The sequence below is a fragment of the Verruconis gallopava genome, assembly GCF_000836295.1.
Source record: "Verruconis gallopava strain CBS 43764 unplaced genomic scaffold supercont1.7, whole genome shotgun sequence".
In the NCBI taxonomy this organism is placed as follows: domain Eukaryota; kingdom Fungi; phylum Ascomycota; class Dothideomycetes; order Venturiales; family Sympoventuriaceae; genus Verruconis; species Verruconis gallopava.
In genome coordinates this window covers 54,779-70,914 of record NW_015622143.1, presented here as the reverse complement: position 1 = coordinate 70,914, position 16,136 = coordinate 54,779, and the positions used below count along the sequence as shown (strand labels likewise).

At 52.3% G+C, this 16,136-nt stretch overlaps 3 protein-coding genes across 3 annotated transcripts; 2 read left to right on the top strand and 1 right to left on the bottom strand.

Moving 5' to 3' along the window:
* Positions 1 to 102: 102 nt before the first annotated feature.
* On the bottom strand, positions 103 to 4,010 carry PV09_02670 (uncharacterized protein). Its single transcript, XM_016355753.1, has 4 exons — positions 3,532 to 4,010; positions 2,882 to 3,454; positions 659 to 2,571; positions 103 to 608 (listed from the first exon to the last, which is right to left on the bottom strand). The coding sequence occupies exons 1-4, from the start codon at positions 3,832 to 3,834 to the stop codon at positions 554 to 556; spliced, it is 2,844 nt and encodes a 947-aa protein (XP_016216059.1). The 5' UTR covers positions 3,835 to 4,010; the 3' UTR covers positions 103 to 553.
* A 5,204-nt stretch (positions 4,011 to 9,214) lies between these two features.
* Positions 9,215 to 11,939, top strand: PV09_02669 (uncharacterized protein). Its single transcript, XM_016355752.1, has one exon. The coding sequence runs from the start codon at positions 9,494 to 9,496 to the stop codon at positions 10,583 to 10,585; it is 1,092 nt and encodes a 363-aa protein (XP_016216058.1). The 5' UTR covers positions 9,215 to 9,493; the 3' UTR covers positions 10,586 to 11,939.
* Positions 11,940 to 12,601: 662 nt separating this feature from the next.
* PV09_02668 (uncharacterized protein) lies at positions 12,602 to 15,963 on the top strand. Its single transcript, XM_016355751.1, has 2 exons — positions 12,602 to 12,786; positions 12,991 to 15,963. The coding sequence occupies exons 1-2, from the start codon at positions 12,730 to 12,732 to the stop codon at positions 15,256 to 15,258; spliced, it is 2,325 nt and encodes a 774-aa protein (XP_016216057.1). The 5' UTR covers positions 12,602 to 12,729; the 3' UTR covers positions 15,259 to 15,963.
* Positions 15,964 to 16,136: the final 173 nt, after the last annotated feature.

Genomic DNA, 16,136 nt, shown 5'->3' with positions numbered 1-16,136 from the left:
CGTTACGACGGATAGGTGCCTTTGCCGGGAGATTTGCACGCAGAACTGATCATTTGCAAGATCATGCTTCCAAAAGTGGTATGGCTACTTCTGGGGAGCTATCCGATGCAGGTGTCGTCTAGAACCGCCAAAGGACGAATGGAGAATAATGTGGGGACTAAATCTTGGAGATGCGGGGATCCTTTTCCTCGTGGGAGCGAATTGGGCCATCGGCATAAGCGTAGAGTGGAGCAAATTCGGATGCCTGAAACGTCGGTATTTGTGAGGAGCGTTCGCGGAGAGATTTCACTACAGTTCAGCGCCAGGAAAGCCGCCCGCAGATTGATGTGCCACCAAGAACTTTACTATTACTGTGACTTTGCGGATGCTGGTAACGCAAATGCAGCCAGAAAATGATATGCTATCTTCAAAGTATTGTACAAAAGACTCATGGACTACGTACAGTAAAAGCCGAATTCATTGAACATGAGCACGCCACCGTTTCCCAATCGTATGTTCGTTGCATGACAGCGCTGCTCGACTCGCGGAGCGCCCTTGCTTCTCTTTAGTTACTTCATGGTCCTGGGTATCCTATGATTTCCCTGTTGTCATCAATGAGTCTCCCATACCTGCTCATTAGTTAGCTCCACGATTCGAAAGGAACCGGAAATGGACTTACTCAAGAAGAAGCCGGAAGAACCAGACTTCAAAATCATCGTTGCGAAGCGCCTTCTTTGCCCACTCTCGTCCTTGCCAGGCCAGCCTCGGTGCCTGCACTTTGCCTTCAGGCTCTGAAGCAAAGTATCGTACCGCTTCTAGCCAGTCCTCGCCCTTCAGAGAAATAGGGATGTAGTGTACCCAAGGCTTCAGCCAATCCTTGTGCCACTCTTGGAAGACGGCCATCTTGAACACAAGGCTCTTGCTCTTCAAAAAAGCGTAGAAGCGACCGCTGAAGGCATTGCCGTCCATGTCGAGAAGGAATTTGTACTTCCATGCATCCTGCTGGTCGGCCTTTTCGGCGATCGTGAAGTATTCTCGCTGTGCCTCACAATCACCCGGATCACACTGGCCGACGTGAGAGAACATGACGTTGATGAGAGAAGAGAAGTCCTTCCTGTTCACTTCTTCTGATACCCAGTTTGGTTCATTTTCCGCGCCGCGATTCACAAAAATTTTTGCTCGGTCTGGGGCATTGATTTTCCGTACTACACGCTGCCGATGCTGCCTTCGCCAACCGCCATTCCTACTGAAGCCTCCGGTAGTAGAACCACGCCAATACAGCTGGTCTTCCTTTTTGTCCCAGTCCATGTCCCTTTCTTCTATGTAGCCTACTCTTGTTGCCCAATACCACGGGCTAGGGTAAAGGATGTCCTGAAAGCTGCTGATTTTGCTTTGAGAGAATATTGGAAAGAGGTCTTGTACGATGTTGAAGGCATTTGGGCGGTCAAAGAATCCATATGTCTCGCGGAATGACGGGGACATGCAGATGTCTTGGAATGCGGATTGGTTGTAAACGAAGCCGACATCACTGAAAGCGTACGACGTGATGTTATCTTTGGACACCTCTTCGTAGTCGCGGGCGGGTGAGTCTGCCGGGCAGGACGCGCGTGAATGTGTCCACGTGTGCTGATGCGCAAACTTATTAAACCGCGTGGAGCGAAACTCGGGGATATGCTTGCCGTCTCCTAGGTCCTTCGGTCGCGCGGAGAACTGGTTCTCTGGGTTTTTGGTTGCGAAGGCTGCGGGCATGTTTTTTGTGCGCGCGGTGTTTATCAAGCGAGCTAGATGGTCTGCCGGCACAATGACTCGAGGCTCGTCATGGATGTTGAAGGCTAGGTCCATGTCTGGTAGGTGATGTACAAACTCCTTCATCATTCCAACAGTCGCATCTTGCTGCCATTCAGCACCGCCAGAAACCTTGACGGTTTCGCCGTTACGAATCATGACTGTTAGAAGAACGTTCTCATAGCCAATAGCTTCGGCGACGCGAGATCGAATGACTTGGGGCGTCAGACCCCAGAACGGCTGCAGCTGCTCAAAAATCGTATCGTACTCATCTATCAGTTGAACATTTCTTCGCTTAGCAAACTCATACCACATGTCGAACTTTGGAGGAGGGTGTATGCCGTATCTTCGACGATACTCGGCGACAGCTTCTGCGAGAGACTGGGATTGCGCATTTTTGAGTTCATTGAATTGTGTCTCTGCTGACCTCACCAGTTGATCAATTGGATGTGAGCGGTGATCAGCCGACATCAAAGGGCCCAGGAGTTCAATTGGCGGTTCCACGGGGAACGGTTCGAATAACGGAACTCGATGAAAGTATCCATGTGGTCGACGCGCTAAGTACGCATAGAAGAAGCCAACGAGTGACAAACCAGCGAGAAGCGATGTCACCTGTCGCGCTCGCATTCTCCTGCGCGCGGATGAAAAGATGGAGACCGGCTGCGCTTCATCGACTATTAGGAGCGCGGCTGCCGCGTAGATGATGGTAAGCCAGAGTTCCCACGCTGTGAAGCGGCTGATCATCCGTGCTGCCAAGGCTCCACCGACTAAGACTAAACTGAAGTCAAAAGTGCCCTGCTGTCGGATCTAAAACGACGAACGGGTCAGCGTTTGTTTCGTGAAGCTGATTTCTTCAAAATGACAAGTTGCTTGTTGCACAAAATAGATATGTTTGATCGTCGCGAAGGTGGAGCCTTAACCGAGCAACGAAGTGGTAGTCACGGTGGAGTAGGGTGCACATGAATTACGCGTATAAGCATAGGGCAGTTGAGCTTGGGGAACCACATCATCGCTGTTTCCACCCCAAGCACAAAAGGGGAGGGGAAAATGGGGAGGGAGGACAGAAAATTAAGAAATGAGATGCGTGATATGATAGAAACCGGGCACTATGACTTACGATTAGCAGCATGGAGAACGCCTTTGCAGTCTCGAATATCACGCCGACAAGATCGGCGCCAACATCCCAATTGTAGTATATCGTCTTCACTGGGGGAAGGCGTTGCGCCTTGCTATCAACGGGCCCTTGCTGTGGCCTATAGACCATGTCGTAGCTACGCAAGGTCTCAAAAGAAACACAGAGTATAAAGCTGATAAGAGCGACAACGCCAGCAAAGTCGCGTGCATGGCGCACGTCGATCTCGACGTCGCCATTGTCAATGGGCGCACGTTTCTGGAGCAGGCCATTGGGAGAGTTCGCCGCATGCTGCCTCTCGCTCTGCGCGGAGCTCAAGGAGGTCTCCAGCAGCAGCAGCGCGCAGGCCTTGAAGATCGTGCTGCTCACCCCTAATGCGGTGACGGGAAGGCGCACGAACGAGCAGCTCAGTGCGACGATGCCAGTGCCTGTTGTGATGAGGAGCAATCGTCTAAACCCTGATATCTTGACCTTCTCAAGTGTCTCGTGGATACGGGAGGACGTTGCGTGGTCGAGAAGGACTCGGAGGATAACGTACACGACGAGAGGAAGCAGTGCCTGCGCCATTCGAACCGTCAGTCATCCGTGAAACCCCAACAAACTGCATCGTGGGAAAGAGATCTCAAGTCACATACCTGCGGTGCAAGCAAGCCCTCTTTGTCCACGGCTGCCCTTTCGCAGCCCAGTGCCAGTGCGTACAGGACTCCTGACAGCAGGCATGTCTTCGTCTTCTGCGAGTCGCGTACTCCATCTCTAAGCCCGACGCGCTGGGCGCAAACTACGCTGACCAGAACCCACGCGATCGCATTGACGAACAGCGAGTGTCTGACTGGAGTCTTGAGGTTTTGGACTGTGCAAGCGACGAGCGAGAGGGTAGGAAGCAGCGCAGGCTTGATTCTCTCGAAGACATGCTGCGCCTGGTCGAGAGACGGTCGCATGGAGGAGGGTGTGACGGTATGAGAAGACGACAGGGCGCAATCATGTCATTTCTTCTCGATTCTTATCAAGCGTTGCAGAGGCAGTTGCCAACCTCTTGGGTTTCCGACTAGATGCTTGAATGAACGTGTCCCTGCCGCTTTGCTTTTGCAAAGGGGTGGAGATGCTGCTCAGCGACTTGGCACTCCACACCACCGACCGGCGAAAGATTCCCACTCCAGAAACGAGGAAGCACAAGAAGAAAGGTGTGCATCTTGCGAACAGCCGATCGATCTCGCCGTCGCTGCAACCGATGTGTGCGCGCAAGGCCAGCGGTCACGATCTCCCCATTCGCACCATCATTTACACATATCACACATATTTGGCCTCACGCCCGCAACATCGCATTCCGAGCAAAGGCGGAAGCTTGTCCGGGGCCTGGGCCCGCCTTTGTCATACCCCCGTGCGCTCTAATTCCTTGAACGTCAAAGTTTGTTAAGCGGCCGTGGCTCGCAAGATAACTCAAGCATTACCAATGATTCGAATGATCAGCAACAACGACTAGGGCTCTCAAGACGTCTCTTCCAATTTAACATCCTAAATTATTTAAACATGGTGTCTCTGCGCGTGAAAACCGCTCTTGGACCGATCTTTGCTGCTGGATCTGCCTTCTGTCTTGGCCACCCGCCGCTCATGAGCTTCGACAAGGTGCCACGTTGACTTTTGCCTCCTTTCTGACGCCGTAACATGCTTGGTTGAACAAAGCTGTAAAGGCTCAGGACAGAAAATGATCAAATTAAGAATGATATCTGATGATTAGCCACATCTCGGATTGTGTATTCTTTGTGCGAACACCTGTCGTCGCTCTCTCGTAGAACTAACCGCTGGCATCAGCCACAAACGCCGCTGAGGACGTCAAGCTAAGCACTTCTCTCGGGCGAAAGTTCCCAGCTCGTGTAAACGAGTCGTTTCCTATCTTCGTATGCTTTTACTTGCAGCGTCCGAACCGCTCACAGGAAAGCAAGCCCCCGATCGCTTTCTATGGAAACGTCAAGTCACAACAGGCTCCGCAGCGGGACTGATAACGAGGTCTATGCCTTGCAAATGTTTTGGACATCGAACGATAGTTGATTGTCCCGTGTTCGCACCACGTACTCAGCCTCCTCGTGGGAAAGCGATGCTCTATTTTGCGGAATTGTGGGTGTAAAGTCCACTTCTGCTTATCCAAATATGCCTTTTAGTTTCATCTCGTTCTTTTTAGAGTAGAAAAACATCCAGCCAAACTGCCGAGATATCGACGTTGTCCAACCTTTGATTTTGCTATCCAACATGAGTAAATTATGTCTAAGTTTTGGTCATTCGTTTTCCGGGCCTTAATAGACTTGATGCTAACACCGCAGACGGTGACATCTTTCGTCACACTGAGTATTAATCTGCTCTAACAGTCTTGGCACTGCCCTTCACACGCAGCCTCATAAATACCCGTTCCTCGAACCCCGTTTGAGGGAGGCAGTCGTCCATGAAGGTTTGGAATGTGCAAGTGGAGGATGGTGCAGAGATGCTCTTACAGTGTTGAAATTCGAGATGGGGCGACGTCTTGCACGACGTATAGATCTCGTATGCCGTATGCGATGCTTTTCATGTCGTCGAAGACGGCACCTTAATATTTTCGTCATACGTAGATCGAGTATACCAATGAGGTTCTGGCACTGAGATCTTCAAATGAATCGTTTTCAAGATTGGTTGTCTTTCATTTAAGGGCCTGGACGAGTGCAGGACCGAAGAATTTGAAACAGTCGAGAGGAACAAGACAGCCTATGCAGCTGCTCTTGCTGGTGATTCCTAATGCTCGGAAGAACTCACCTGGACTGGGTGAAGTTCTCCAACCCCCTAGTGACTTAACGAAGGACGCGTATCTGTCCGGAAGACGCTGGAAAACGCATTGTAAGAAGCAATGAATAGCTATCTTAAGGTTACTTCGGTGCTTTCATTGACACTTCCGGGTGCTAACATGTCCTACACCTCTCCGATCGGAATGTTGATTCCCTAGTAGCGATTTGAGAAGCTATGCTCACCGGATGGAAACCAAATGTACCGTCCCTCGCGAGGATGAGCGAGAGACGGATGACGGCAAGTCTACTGGAACAAATCATCAGGATCCCGACGTGCAAAGCCGAAAAAGAATTTAACGTCCAAGCAGAGTTACGATCAAGACGGTGGTAGACCGCAAGAATTAGCAGACTGTCTTCAGTCGCGGCATCTTCATGGGCCGACCAGAATCCCATCTCGTAAGGACGTCTTCTCAGCTATGGAGACGTTTTTGCCACTTGATTTACAGGGCCGTGTGGCTCCCCAGAAGCTCAGTTACATTACTCGCCCTTGTCCAGTTCCGCTTAGTCCTTGACCAACAGTCGCATTTCGCATGAGGCGGTAGCATGATTGCAGCATGATGAAAGCTTACGACGACAGGCATATCACATGGTGTCCTGCATATTCTCCTGCACGTTGCGAACGGAAAAGAAACACGATCTTCACCTGGTATTCTATTGCTCATAATAGGCGCAGAGCAAGGGGCGACGAAACGGAATGTTCCATCCGTGCAAACACAGCCTCAATAGTGCTATGCACCTATATGCAAGTTAAACAAGAAATTCAAGGCGGATCGGCTATTCGTAGCAACGTGATTGCCAAACGCTACAGACCAGAATTGTTCAAAGCTCTTTTGTTTTGATCCAAGAAGTTTGAGATCTCTAGAAATAGCAGGAGATGGGATTTTCTTGGTTGTGCTGGACTGATGATGCTATCGGCCAAGCGAAGGAGCGAGGTGCTTGGGTGGGCGATTCTTCCCTCTTTTCAATTTCTTTTCTTTTTTTTTCTTTTTTTTCTTTTTTGGTTATTCCAATAGACCTTCCCAGCCTCGGTTGCAGTCGCTTCTGGACATAGAGATGGGTTCCTGGGAAGGATGTGGAGCAGTGTGTACCTTGTAGAACGAAGAGCATGTACCAGGCTAACACAAGCGCTTCGTCAAACGTCGGCCAGCACGAAGGCGAAACGGCGAATAGAGAGAAAGGTGACGCGCTTCAAGGGCTTGAAAAATGTAGCACCGTCTGCAGCGTATGAGAAGTGCGCGAAAGGCTCACGAACGTGAGGCTGCAAGTTCAAGAATGCGCGAGTGTAATTCACGCGTCTGTGAGTCATCATTCGAGAAAAGCGAACGAGGTCGAAAAGGTGGCGAGAATGGTTCAGTCATACATGCATACGCAGATTCTGAAACTCCCAACTCTGTGGGGTACAGGCTCACTGAAGACCAGTCGCACTGCATGTTCAAAGGCTGGACGAGGCGAGGGTTGGGTGAGGATCAGAGGAAAAGCAAGCGCGGTGGTCGCAATTGTCGTGACTAGCAGGATGGAGGGAGGAAGTGGACGTTTCGTGTAGCCTCGCTTTGGGTCTGGTGAAGGGCAGCAGTTGGTAGATAATCCTTGTTCAGCTGAAAGCTCCTGGATGAGGAAAAGAAGGCTGCGGCACGGGCAGCAAAGCTTCGAGAAGAACCCGCGGTCGAGGCCTGACTGCAAGCACGCAGCAGCTCTACTCCGGCTCCATGTCCTGGCCGTCGACACCTGGCAAGAGGAAGAATAAAACACAGCGAGGCGCAGCTGGGCGTTGGCTTTTGCTGGGTCAGCTCCGAAGTGCTCTTTGGGCCAGGGAGCGATAGGAACCACGGCGCCGGTACGCGTCGAGCAGAGCCCTCGACGCAGCACAGTGACGATGTTTCGAATTGACACGCTGGTCGGCCATCCGGCGGCCAGTTCCCACCACTGCCCAAGTGCATCCGGTGTGTACCATCGCTGCCAACGGTCGCAAAGCCAGCGACCGCCGTGGCTCTGGATGGCTTTGGGGCGATCTGTTCGCTTGACGCGGGAGTCACGGCTGTGGAGCTCCGAGCGGCGTGACCGCCAGAGTTCGCACAGGTTCACGTCTGCGGAGAAGAACACCGCCCGTCTGCGAAGGGCGGCAGCGGACCTGCAGCGCGTCCCCTTTGCTCTCCTTCCGTCATTTCTCGCGCTCCTCCTTTGGCAATCGGCCGCACAACCGGCTGCACCCGTCGGTCAGCGATGCTGGACGCTCTGGCTGGCGGTCGCGGCCACCGTGAGCCTGCAAGCGCAAGGAAAGGTACTTGCCACATCCGCGGAGCACGTGCGGCGTTAGTCTGCACCGCCTCACTGCCTCGCGCAGATCTTCGGCCTGCGCGACGGATCTGAGCGCAGCAGAACAATGATGGCGACGAGCATGGTGATGACGATGACGACAAGGAGCCATGATGCTGCCGTGGCATGAAGACTGCCCGGCTTCCACGGCCGCACATTTCTGCTCAGCCGGCCGGCGTGAAACGCGGAGATGCAGATGCGTGAGATGAGGCCTTCGCCAGTGCATCGACTCTCGCGCACAATCCGAAGTCGAGCCCGCGAGCAGCATTCCGCACAAAGATGGGGTCCGCCCAGCGCGCAAGGATCAGGCCTGACGCTCCGATTTTGGCGTCGTCCTGCCAGGGCGCCTCTGTGATCCTAGTGGCCAGCGTGATATGGCAGGCCCATCCCAGCCCATCAGCCAACGTCCAGTCAGACCTCACAACACCTCTCTCTCACACACAGCACCCACTTCCCCCCCTCTCCACCTCGCCGCGCTGAAATCCTCGAGTCTTGTTGAACGACCGGAGCGCGAGGTGAGACACGCTCGAAATCTCCTGCTCTCCCAATGCGGCCGAACTCCTGGTTGTTCAAAGGGAGCCTGCCTCGCCAAAAACGTTGATGAACATCCCGTTCGGACGCCACAGCCGGCCAGGTGCGAGACAACGCGTGAGTGCAAGTGACTCCGCCGTAGCTCTCTGCTCTGCAGCTCCGCGATGGATGCTCCGCCTAGGGCAGAGCGAGATGCTTTGCGCCGTTTCCCCCGACGATTCCTCATGTTTCGTTTCGGGAAGCGTCGCTTGCATGTCCACTCCACTGGACACCGACTAGGCACGCAGCAAACACTACGTTGCAAACAGCACCACAGGACTCCTCATCTCGTCCGGAAACTAGGCGTAATCCAAAACTCCGCCCATCCTGTATCTGTGTGGCCCTGAATCGGCCCACCAGCATGTGGATTGCTTGCTTTTGTACTGATCCTGCCCCCGTGCGGCCCAGATTGCTGGGCGTTGCGCCAACATGCGCTTCATACAAGCATGTAATTTCATGGATCAAGGTCTCCAGCGACTTGTGAGCATCGATGCGGACGTGAGCGAAAGACGCGTTCGGGGTCAGCTTTGATCATTCTTTAGTTGCATGCATGATTTCAAGGCTAATGCATCGCTGTGCAGCTTGCATGGGGCCTGTGAGGCTTGGGTCGTGACCAGCTCGGCTTGCCCACAATCTTTGCCGCAACCGCTTTGTTCGTACAAAAGACCGTCACCATCCGCCTAGCCTTCTTCTTGCCCACCTCCTCTACTCACCTTGCTCTACGCCTCTCATTCGTCATTTGATCTTTTTTCTTCCCTCAAATCAAGGCGCGCGAAATACTTTCCTCGTTGGGACCGCACTAATCTTTCAATATATTCTCCCTTTTCTTTGTGTTTAACGTCGTTACCAGAGTAATCGCGCTCGCTATACATCGGAAAATTTCTTGGATTCGTCTCCGTCGTCCGTCATGCCAATCAACCTGCTGCCTGCTTCCGCGGTACCCTTTGCACCCCGATCTGCGCCGACCGTAGTTCTCAACTCCAAGGTCGAGCCATGGCTAACGCAGACCCTGAAGAGGATAAACCGGATCAAGCGCCCGCTCAACAGCGTTCCACAGCACTACCGATGCCTGACTGAGACGTTGTCCGGTCCGGCTGCTATCTGGACGCTGTGCTCCATCATGCTACCCAAGAAACCAGACTCTGAGCTTGTTAAGGACTCCAACCCGCTGGTCGAGGCTATGTTCAACTATCAGCTTATTCATGTCGAGGCGTACGTAGTACACGTTGACATGGTCTCTAACCATGAGGTAGCATTCAAGCTCACGACGGACTCTATTGATGACCTCGTCAAGTATCACAAGGACATCTACTCCGTTGATGTGTCGGCAAGCACCTGGAGCTGGGCAGAGAAGGAAGTACAGTTGAAGAAGCTCCACGAGGAATTCGTTCAGGCCATCAACAAGTTCGTTTTTCGCGCGCCCATACGTGCACTCGAAGGTCTCGAGGAGGACGGTGCAGGCGAACTGCTCGACGGCCGTAGCGAGGACGTAAAGAACTCAATTCTGCAGCTCTTCGTCCCCCTGCTACCACCTCCGCCAAGAATAGTAGACGTTGTGCGCCCGGCACCGCTTCTTCCAAGCTCAAGTGGTCATGCCGCGCAGTGGTGGCCACAGTCACAGGTGTTACCCCCAGCGCCCCAGCCGGTTGAGTCGTGGAAAGTGTTACCGTCGACGCCCAGCCCTACTGTCACAACCTGCTCTGAAGGCCAACAGTTTTGGCCGACCATGAGCATGCAAGAAGTTCAGCAGCTACCATCACCCACACCTTCCATTAGCCAGCCGTACTGCTCAAATGGTGACTATTACACCCCTCCACCTCAGTCGACCGCGTCGCCCGAGACCATTCCTTTCACGACAGCCTCACTTGCAAGTCTGCCCTTGCCCAGCACGCTGATGTCGCATCAGCACTGTGGTGCATCAGCTGCTGGCAACACGTTCGGCGGCGGCTTTGCTTGGAGCTACAACGACTTTTCGCCACAGTACGCTGCGACGATGTGAACACCGCTACTGGCACACGGCCAAAGAAAAGCACTCGAGCATTCTTCTCCAAGATACCCACACTTTCTGTAATACACCTCTCCGCAGGCTGGCGTGCATGCATCAAGACCGAGACGAGCATTATGCGATGTTGTATGATTGATGTCAATCCTCCACATCATATCGATTGCATCTGGGAAGGCGTTTCCATTGAATCTTCTTCACGAAGTCCATCTCTATCGGCGCGGAGAGATAACTATCAAGTACTCCGGCTGCTTAAGGACTGGAAACTTTTTTTTCCTTATGTTGACTGATTTGTCATCTTAGCGAGCGTGTTTTGTGCTTCTTGAATTCCGTTTCATTGCGATTTACTACCGAGCACTTGTCATGGGTCGTTCGCTGTATACAGCACGGCTACATACACATTAGATGAACAGCCTCACGGCACGGACGCAGGGCGGACACATTTGAACTTCACTTCACTTCCGACTCTTATTACATTGTAATAGTCGCTACTGTCTTGATGAGAGGCTGCGGAAGAGGTAGTGGAGAACAGCATTCTGGAAGCATGGACGGAAAGACCAGATTACGACGGAGTGAACGGCCCCTTGTTGCCTGCTCTTCTGGCTTCTCGTATCCACCGGACTAAGTATCCTATCTCGACCGATACGTTACTCTGATCTACTTGGGCGTTGGCTCTGCTCATACTGTGTATCCTTCTGTGCTCTCTCTGCATGCAGGAGAACTAGACTGGGAACAGGATTACACGAGCGTTTATGTGGGCCACCCTGAGGGATAGTCGACTTTATTTTTGTCATGAAACACTGTACACAATTGCATCCGCGATGCCGTGTACTGTTTCTCTGCACGCCTCTTTTTTTTCTCCGTTGCAACCCTCGACACGACAAGCAGGCCTGGAGCGCTTGGGTGCGCGAATTCCAAATCTTTTGTTTTCCCAACCTGCGGAACGGGTCATTGCATGGCATCACGGGAAGGGGTGGGAAAGTATTCAAGGGCACGACGTCTTCAACCGTAGCACTGACGGGTACAGTCTGCATGCAGATATTCCCAAACGGACTATCCTTGGCGATGTCGTTCGCGTTTTGATGGGATCTTGGGAAGTCGCGCACACATCGACACTGGAGCACTTTTCGGTCTGGGGCGTTGCCACGGGTAAACTTGGGGTGTGTGGATTAAAAGGGTCACCACCTAGAATTCGGTGCTGGGCGGGGGGGAGAAGCTGTGCTTTTCCACCACGGTGGCGGGCTGGTCTTGCCGATGCTCTCATCTATGTTTGTTGATAGAGGTGACCTGGCGTCGCCTCGGAGATGACTGGATGTATGCTAGTAAATCTAATATACACTCATTTGAATTGTCTTCTGGCCTCATTCGCATTCCAACTGTTCCCGCGCTGTTCCGCGCGCGTACTGTCTCTTTCCGATTCGCGTGTGGGCTTTGGGTGATGTTGCAACGAGCAAAAGTGCACTAGCAGGCGACGGAATGTCCGATCTTGTTTCAGATATATCGGCAAGGTCATGAATCGCGGTTGTTTTAGCTTGGAGAGGATGAAGATGCGCGACAGGCATGGGAGGCGCCGCTGCCGAAGCATGGAAGCAGCCCCTAACGTTGCAGCCCAGTGAGATCAGACGGCGAAAAGAAGACGAGAGCGCTGTGCTAAACAGTATCACGCTGCGATACAGCAAACTCTCACGGAAGATGCCTCCGAGCTTCTTGATGGGGGGTCATTTCCTTCGTCTCCCGCCTCTCGCTCGCCTGAATGTCGCTTTGACGTTAGCTAGATGCTGAGCTCTGTCCACAACTCTTTGATCCATCATTGATACAAAGGACGGCACACGGATTCGCTCACGCAGGTCCAGTCTGGTCGTGGCAGTACTCTTCTATCCGCAAGCAGAAAGAATACAGCCTTTCGTCCGCTGTTGTGATATATCACTTCAAACCCCGCCGGACTCCTGGCTTGCATCCTTATACGGGATGTTCTAGGCCGCGGCTACCCCCCCAAAAGCGCATCCAGTGGGTCGGCAGACCTCGTCATCGTTTCCGGACCGGACTGCAGGCTCACAGCAAGCGTCCAACGACTTGTCGCAGATTGCCCCAGCACGCCAACGTCGACTCTCGCCTTTGACTGCTCACACGATAGCCAGTGAATGTTCGCCATGCCCGCCGGCGAGGACGGTCGCATGAACGACCTCTCCGCTAACCAGGTATGTAAACTTTCTTCTCATTGAGCGTACCAGCATCGCGACGTCTACGCCCAACGGAGCGCCTTGGGGACCTTCAACGACGGCCGGATCTGGCGCTGCTAGATAGACAATGTACACAGCCGATCGTGACGCTTGATTCCTGTGTATTCAAAGGGACAGACCCATCTGGTGGACCGAGAAACTAATCGGAATCGTGTCTTGTAGCAGCCGCAACAAGATCTATCGACGTCGCACTCCTCATACCTGTCCGCACTTCGTCAGATCGACAGCATATCCGTCCCAGATCTCGCATCGACGCTTACAAATCCAACAATCACCCAACGGGCGTTAGCTTCGACAGCCGCGCATCGCCTGGATGACGACGAGGGCTGGGGACTCCAAGACTTCTCTCAGCATCAGCAGCAGACAGCGTTGAGGGACCCGCAGAATGAATGGAGGGCACAGAATGCGGCGAGCGAGAGATTGAGGGCTCTTCAGGAACAGCTGCGGTCATTGCAGGAGGCCCATACGGAAAGTAGAGCATTTCTTGACCGCAGCCTCCAGCATCTGGATTCTATCCGAACATCCGTGGGCAGATCAGACACGACAGATCCGCAACAGGCGAGCAGGTCAAGGGCGTTGGCGGATCTGGAGAGGATGGAGACAGCAAGAGGCGGGCCAGACGCAGCCAGGAGAGATAGGCTACAGCGGGTTCTGTCGAGACTGAACAGACTGCATAGTAGCAATGTCAATGCCTCGTCGTCCGGTTCATACGGTGAGAATGCGCCTACCCATAACAGTCTATATGACTGGAGTCCCCCATCCTTGACGGAATTGGATGTCAGGATGGAAGATGAGGAATTTGATACGATACGACGCGAGTTGCGAATTCAGATGCCAAATCACCATCCCGAAGTGCTACGCGCCATGGCAGAAAGCGTCAGAGTAGATCTGGAAAGAGACAGGCAAAGATCAAGAGGATGGCATTCGTCCGCTGATCGAGCCTTCGGACTGTACACCATCCCTCGTGCAGAGCAGAGTCTCAGATCCCAGGCTATACTTCAAGCCGTACGCCGGCACCCGCGTTTCGCATCGAGGTCAAGAGAGAATATACAGAGATATAGCGCGGACAGAGTTGACAGGAATGGAGTTGGTGCCGCTTCACTGTCGCGTAGCTCGGAAACAAGAGAACGGTATTCGCCCACATCAGATCGATTCCCTTGGAACAGACGGTCTGATCGCAACTCCGGCACGAATGACGACTTCAGATCTCGATTGCGTCGCTCAATACTGTCAGATCCTCCAAGTAATTCTGAGGATTCTTCTGCCGACTCAATAAAGCGAGCTGTGGTATACCTTGGCAATCTGCGGCGTTCGCAGTCTTACGAAGACAGCTTGGGCTATGCTGTAGATGCGCGCTTCGTAACGAAGGAGTTCTTTGGCGAGAAACATGATGATTTTGTACTGGACGTTCACTCTCTTGCTCCTGTCACGCCTACCTCAGTCCTTGCACGCGGCTCAAAGTTCAAAGGTTGCCAAAGAGCAAATCCAGACCTCACTCCCACAATGAGAAGGTCGATAAGGAGATGGGAGCGCGAATTTGGCGGTTGGGAGACCTTTCAATCAAGCTCTGGTCGGGAATTTTTACCCCGTCTCACACTCGATGATCCAGGACGACCCCCGTCGTCGAACATTCCCCCTCACGCACAACGTGCTCCAACGTCGACGAGGTACTATACTCCCGATCAGTGGCCTGTGGAGGTAACGGTTCATGAGGTAGACTGGGACCGTATGACTCTTTCTGCAACTATGGAAGCGCAGAACGTGCCATCGTACACTCCGTTCACAATCAGTTCGCAAAACGATGATTCCACCTCGAGCTACCGCGCAGATTCACCCAGCTCCCAGACCGATTTCCTAAACTTCGATGGAACCGTATATGTGGAGCCGCCTCGCTCTGAAACACCTCAGCTGCCTCCGCTTTCCGCGTTTCCAGCTTTCACAGACTCGAAGCCGGAAACACAAGCTCTCAAAACTATCACAACCTATCTTGAAGGCGAGATTCTCGATTTTCGCACTCATAGCTTCATTACTGAAAATTTCTCATCCACTGCGGCAAACGACGCCACATACTGGCGCAAGCTAGAACCATTTCGCTCATTTACATCGGATGACGACTTATTCCGTCGCCTGCTCTCACGCGAGTTCCTAAACGAGCTCAACGAGACATATCTTTTGATGCGATGGAAGGAAAAGTGCTTCGTTGATGATCCAAATGCTACACATTCGTCAGAGATTCAAAGCGAGGGGCAGAGTTACGAGATGGCGGAGGGATGTGGGCTCACCATTAGCGGTTTTTATTATGTGTGTCTGAGGAGGAATGACGGCCATGTCGAAGGTTTGTATTGTGATCCGCAGAGCAGTCCTTACCAGCATCTCGTGTTAGAACGCAGTGTAAGTGAAAGCTGGTGGTGGGGGTGGGAATTTAAATGATTCGGGGGCAGGCGTTAGATGTGATGCCTGCACTTGCTCTTGTTTTCCATCAAAATGAGAGGATTCTTGTCGTGAGGAGCAGTCGACTGGACTCACAAAGGCAAATCTATATTGTACGTATTGTCGTCCATCCTTCGAACAGATTGGTGTTCCCAATGTCAATATATCGACTAGCTTCAAGATCTTAGTCTTACTGGGTGTTTTGACAAGTGGGTATGAACGGAAAGAGCGACGTAAGGCCCACTAAGGATAGGATCGCCAACAGATTACGTCCTTCGCGAAGCTTAATACCAATGACTCGAGCTCTGTTCTCGTGTAAAAAGCCTCGCGAGGATCATGTGCCTACGCAACGTAGACAATAATATAGAATACGGAATAGATTACGATATCTTGTTGCGAGGGCGAGATTGAGCGTTTTAGTGGGCATAAGGACAGTGAATCAAACATGCCATGGGCAAATAATGGATGGCTGCTGTCATGGATGGTCCTGGAGATGGCCAAAAATGCTTTGTATAGAGAGTCAAGACTTTACAACGACGAAGCAAAGAAAATTCCCAAAAGAAGGAAGAAGAATATGGAATGAGGATAGCGAAGCAAAACAGTGCTCAAGATAAATGCTTCAGAAGCTGAATATGACTTACAAGGCCACGGATCAGCCAAGGATCATGTACGGCATGAAACTTGACATGATGCGGGTCTACTGATGGATGAATAATGAATACTACTCTTGTTATCCACATACATGCCAACAATTTCTCATGACTGAATCCAGTTGTCCTTCAAACGAATCTTTCGCGAAACGGGATTGCAGTTTACATCGCAGAAGCCCAGGAAGACCGCTGAAGGATCCCGAAAAGCATCCTGAGCGATACGTATAG

What these genes read in the sequence shown, in the direction of transcription:
- PV09_02670 (XM_016355753.1), bottom strand. Translation starts at nt 3,834, where the DNA reads ATGCGACCGTCTCTCGACCAGGCGCAGCATGTCTTCGAGAGAATCAAG. An exon ending in AGGGCTTGCTTGCACCGCAG is followed by an intron (nt 3,455 to 3,531) that starts GTATGTGACTTG and finishes CGAATGGCGCAG; the next exon opens with GCACTGCTTCCTCTCGTCGT. An exon ending in CGTTCTCCATGCTGCTAATC is followed by an intron (nt 2,572 to 2,881) that starts GTAAGTCATAGT and finishes TCGTCGTTTTAG; the next exon opens with ATCCGACAGCAGGGCACTTT.
- PV09_02669 (XM_016355752.1), top strand. Translation starts at nt 9,494, where the DNA reads ATGCCAATCAACCTGCTGCCTGCTTCCGCGGTACCCTTTGCACCCCGA.
- PV09_02668 (XM_016355751.1), top strand. Translation starts at nt 12,730, where the DNA reads ATGTTCGCCATGCCCGCCGGCGAGGACGGTCGCATGAACGACCTCTCC. An exon ending in ACGACCTCTCCGCTAACCAG is followed by an intron (nt 12,787 to 12,990) that starts GTATGTAAACTT and finishes CGTGTCTTGTAG; the next exon opens with CAGCCGCAACAAGATCTATC.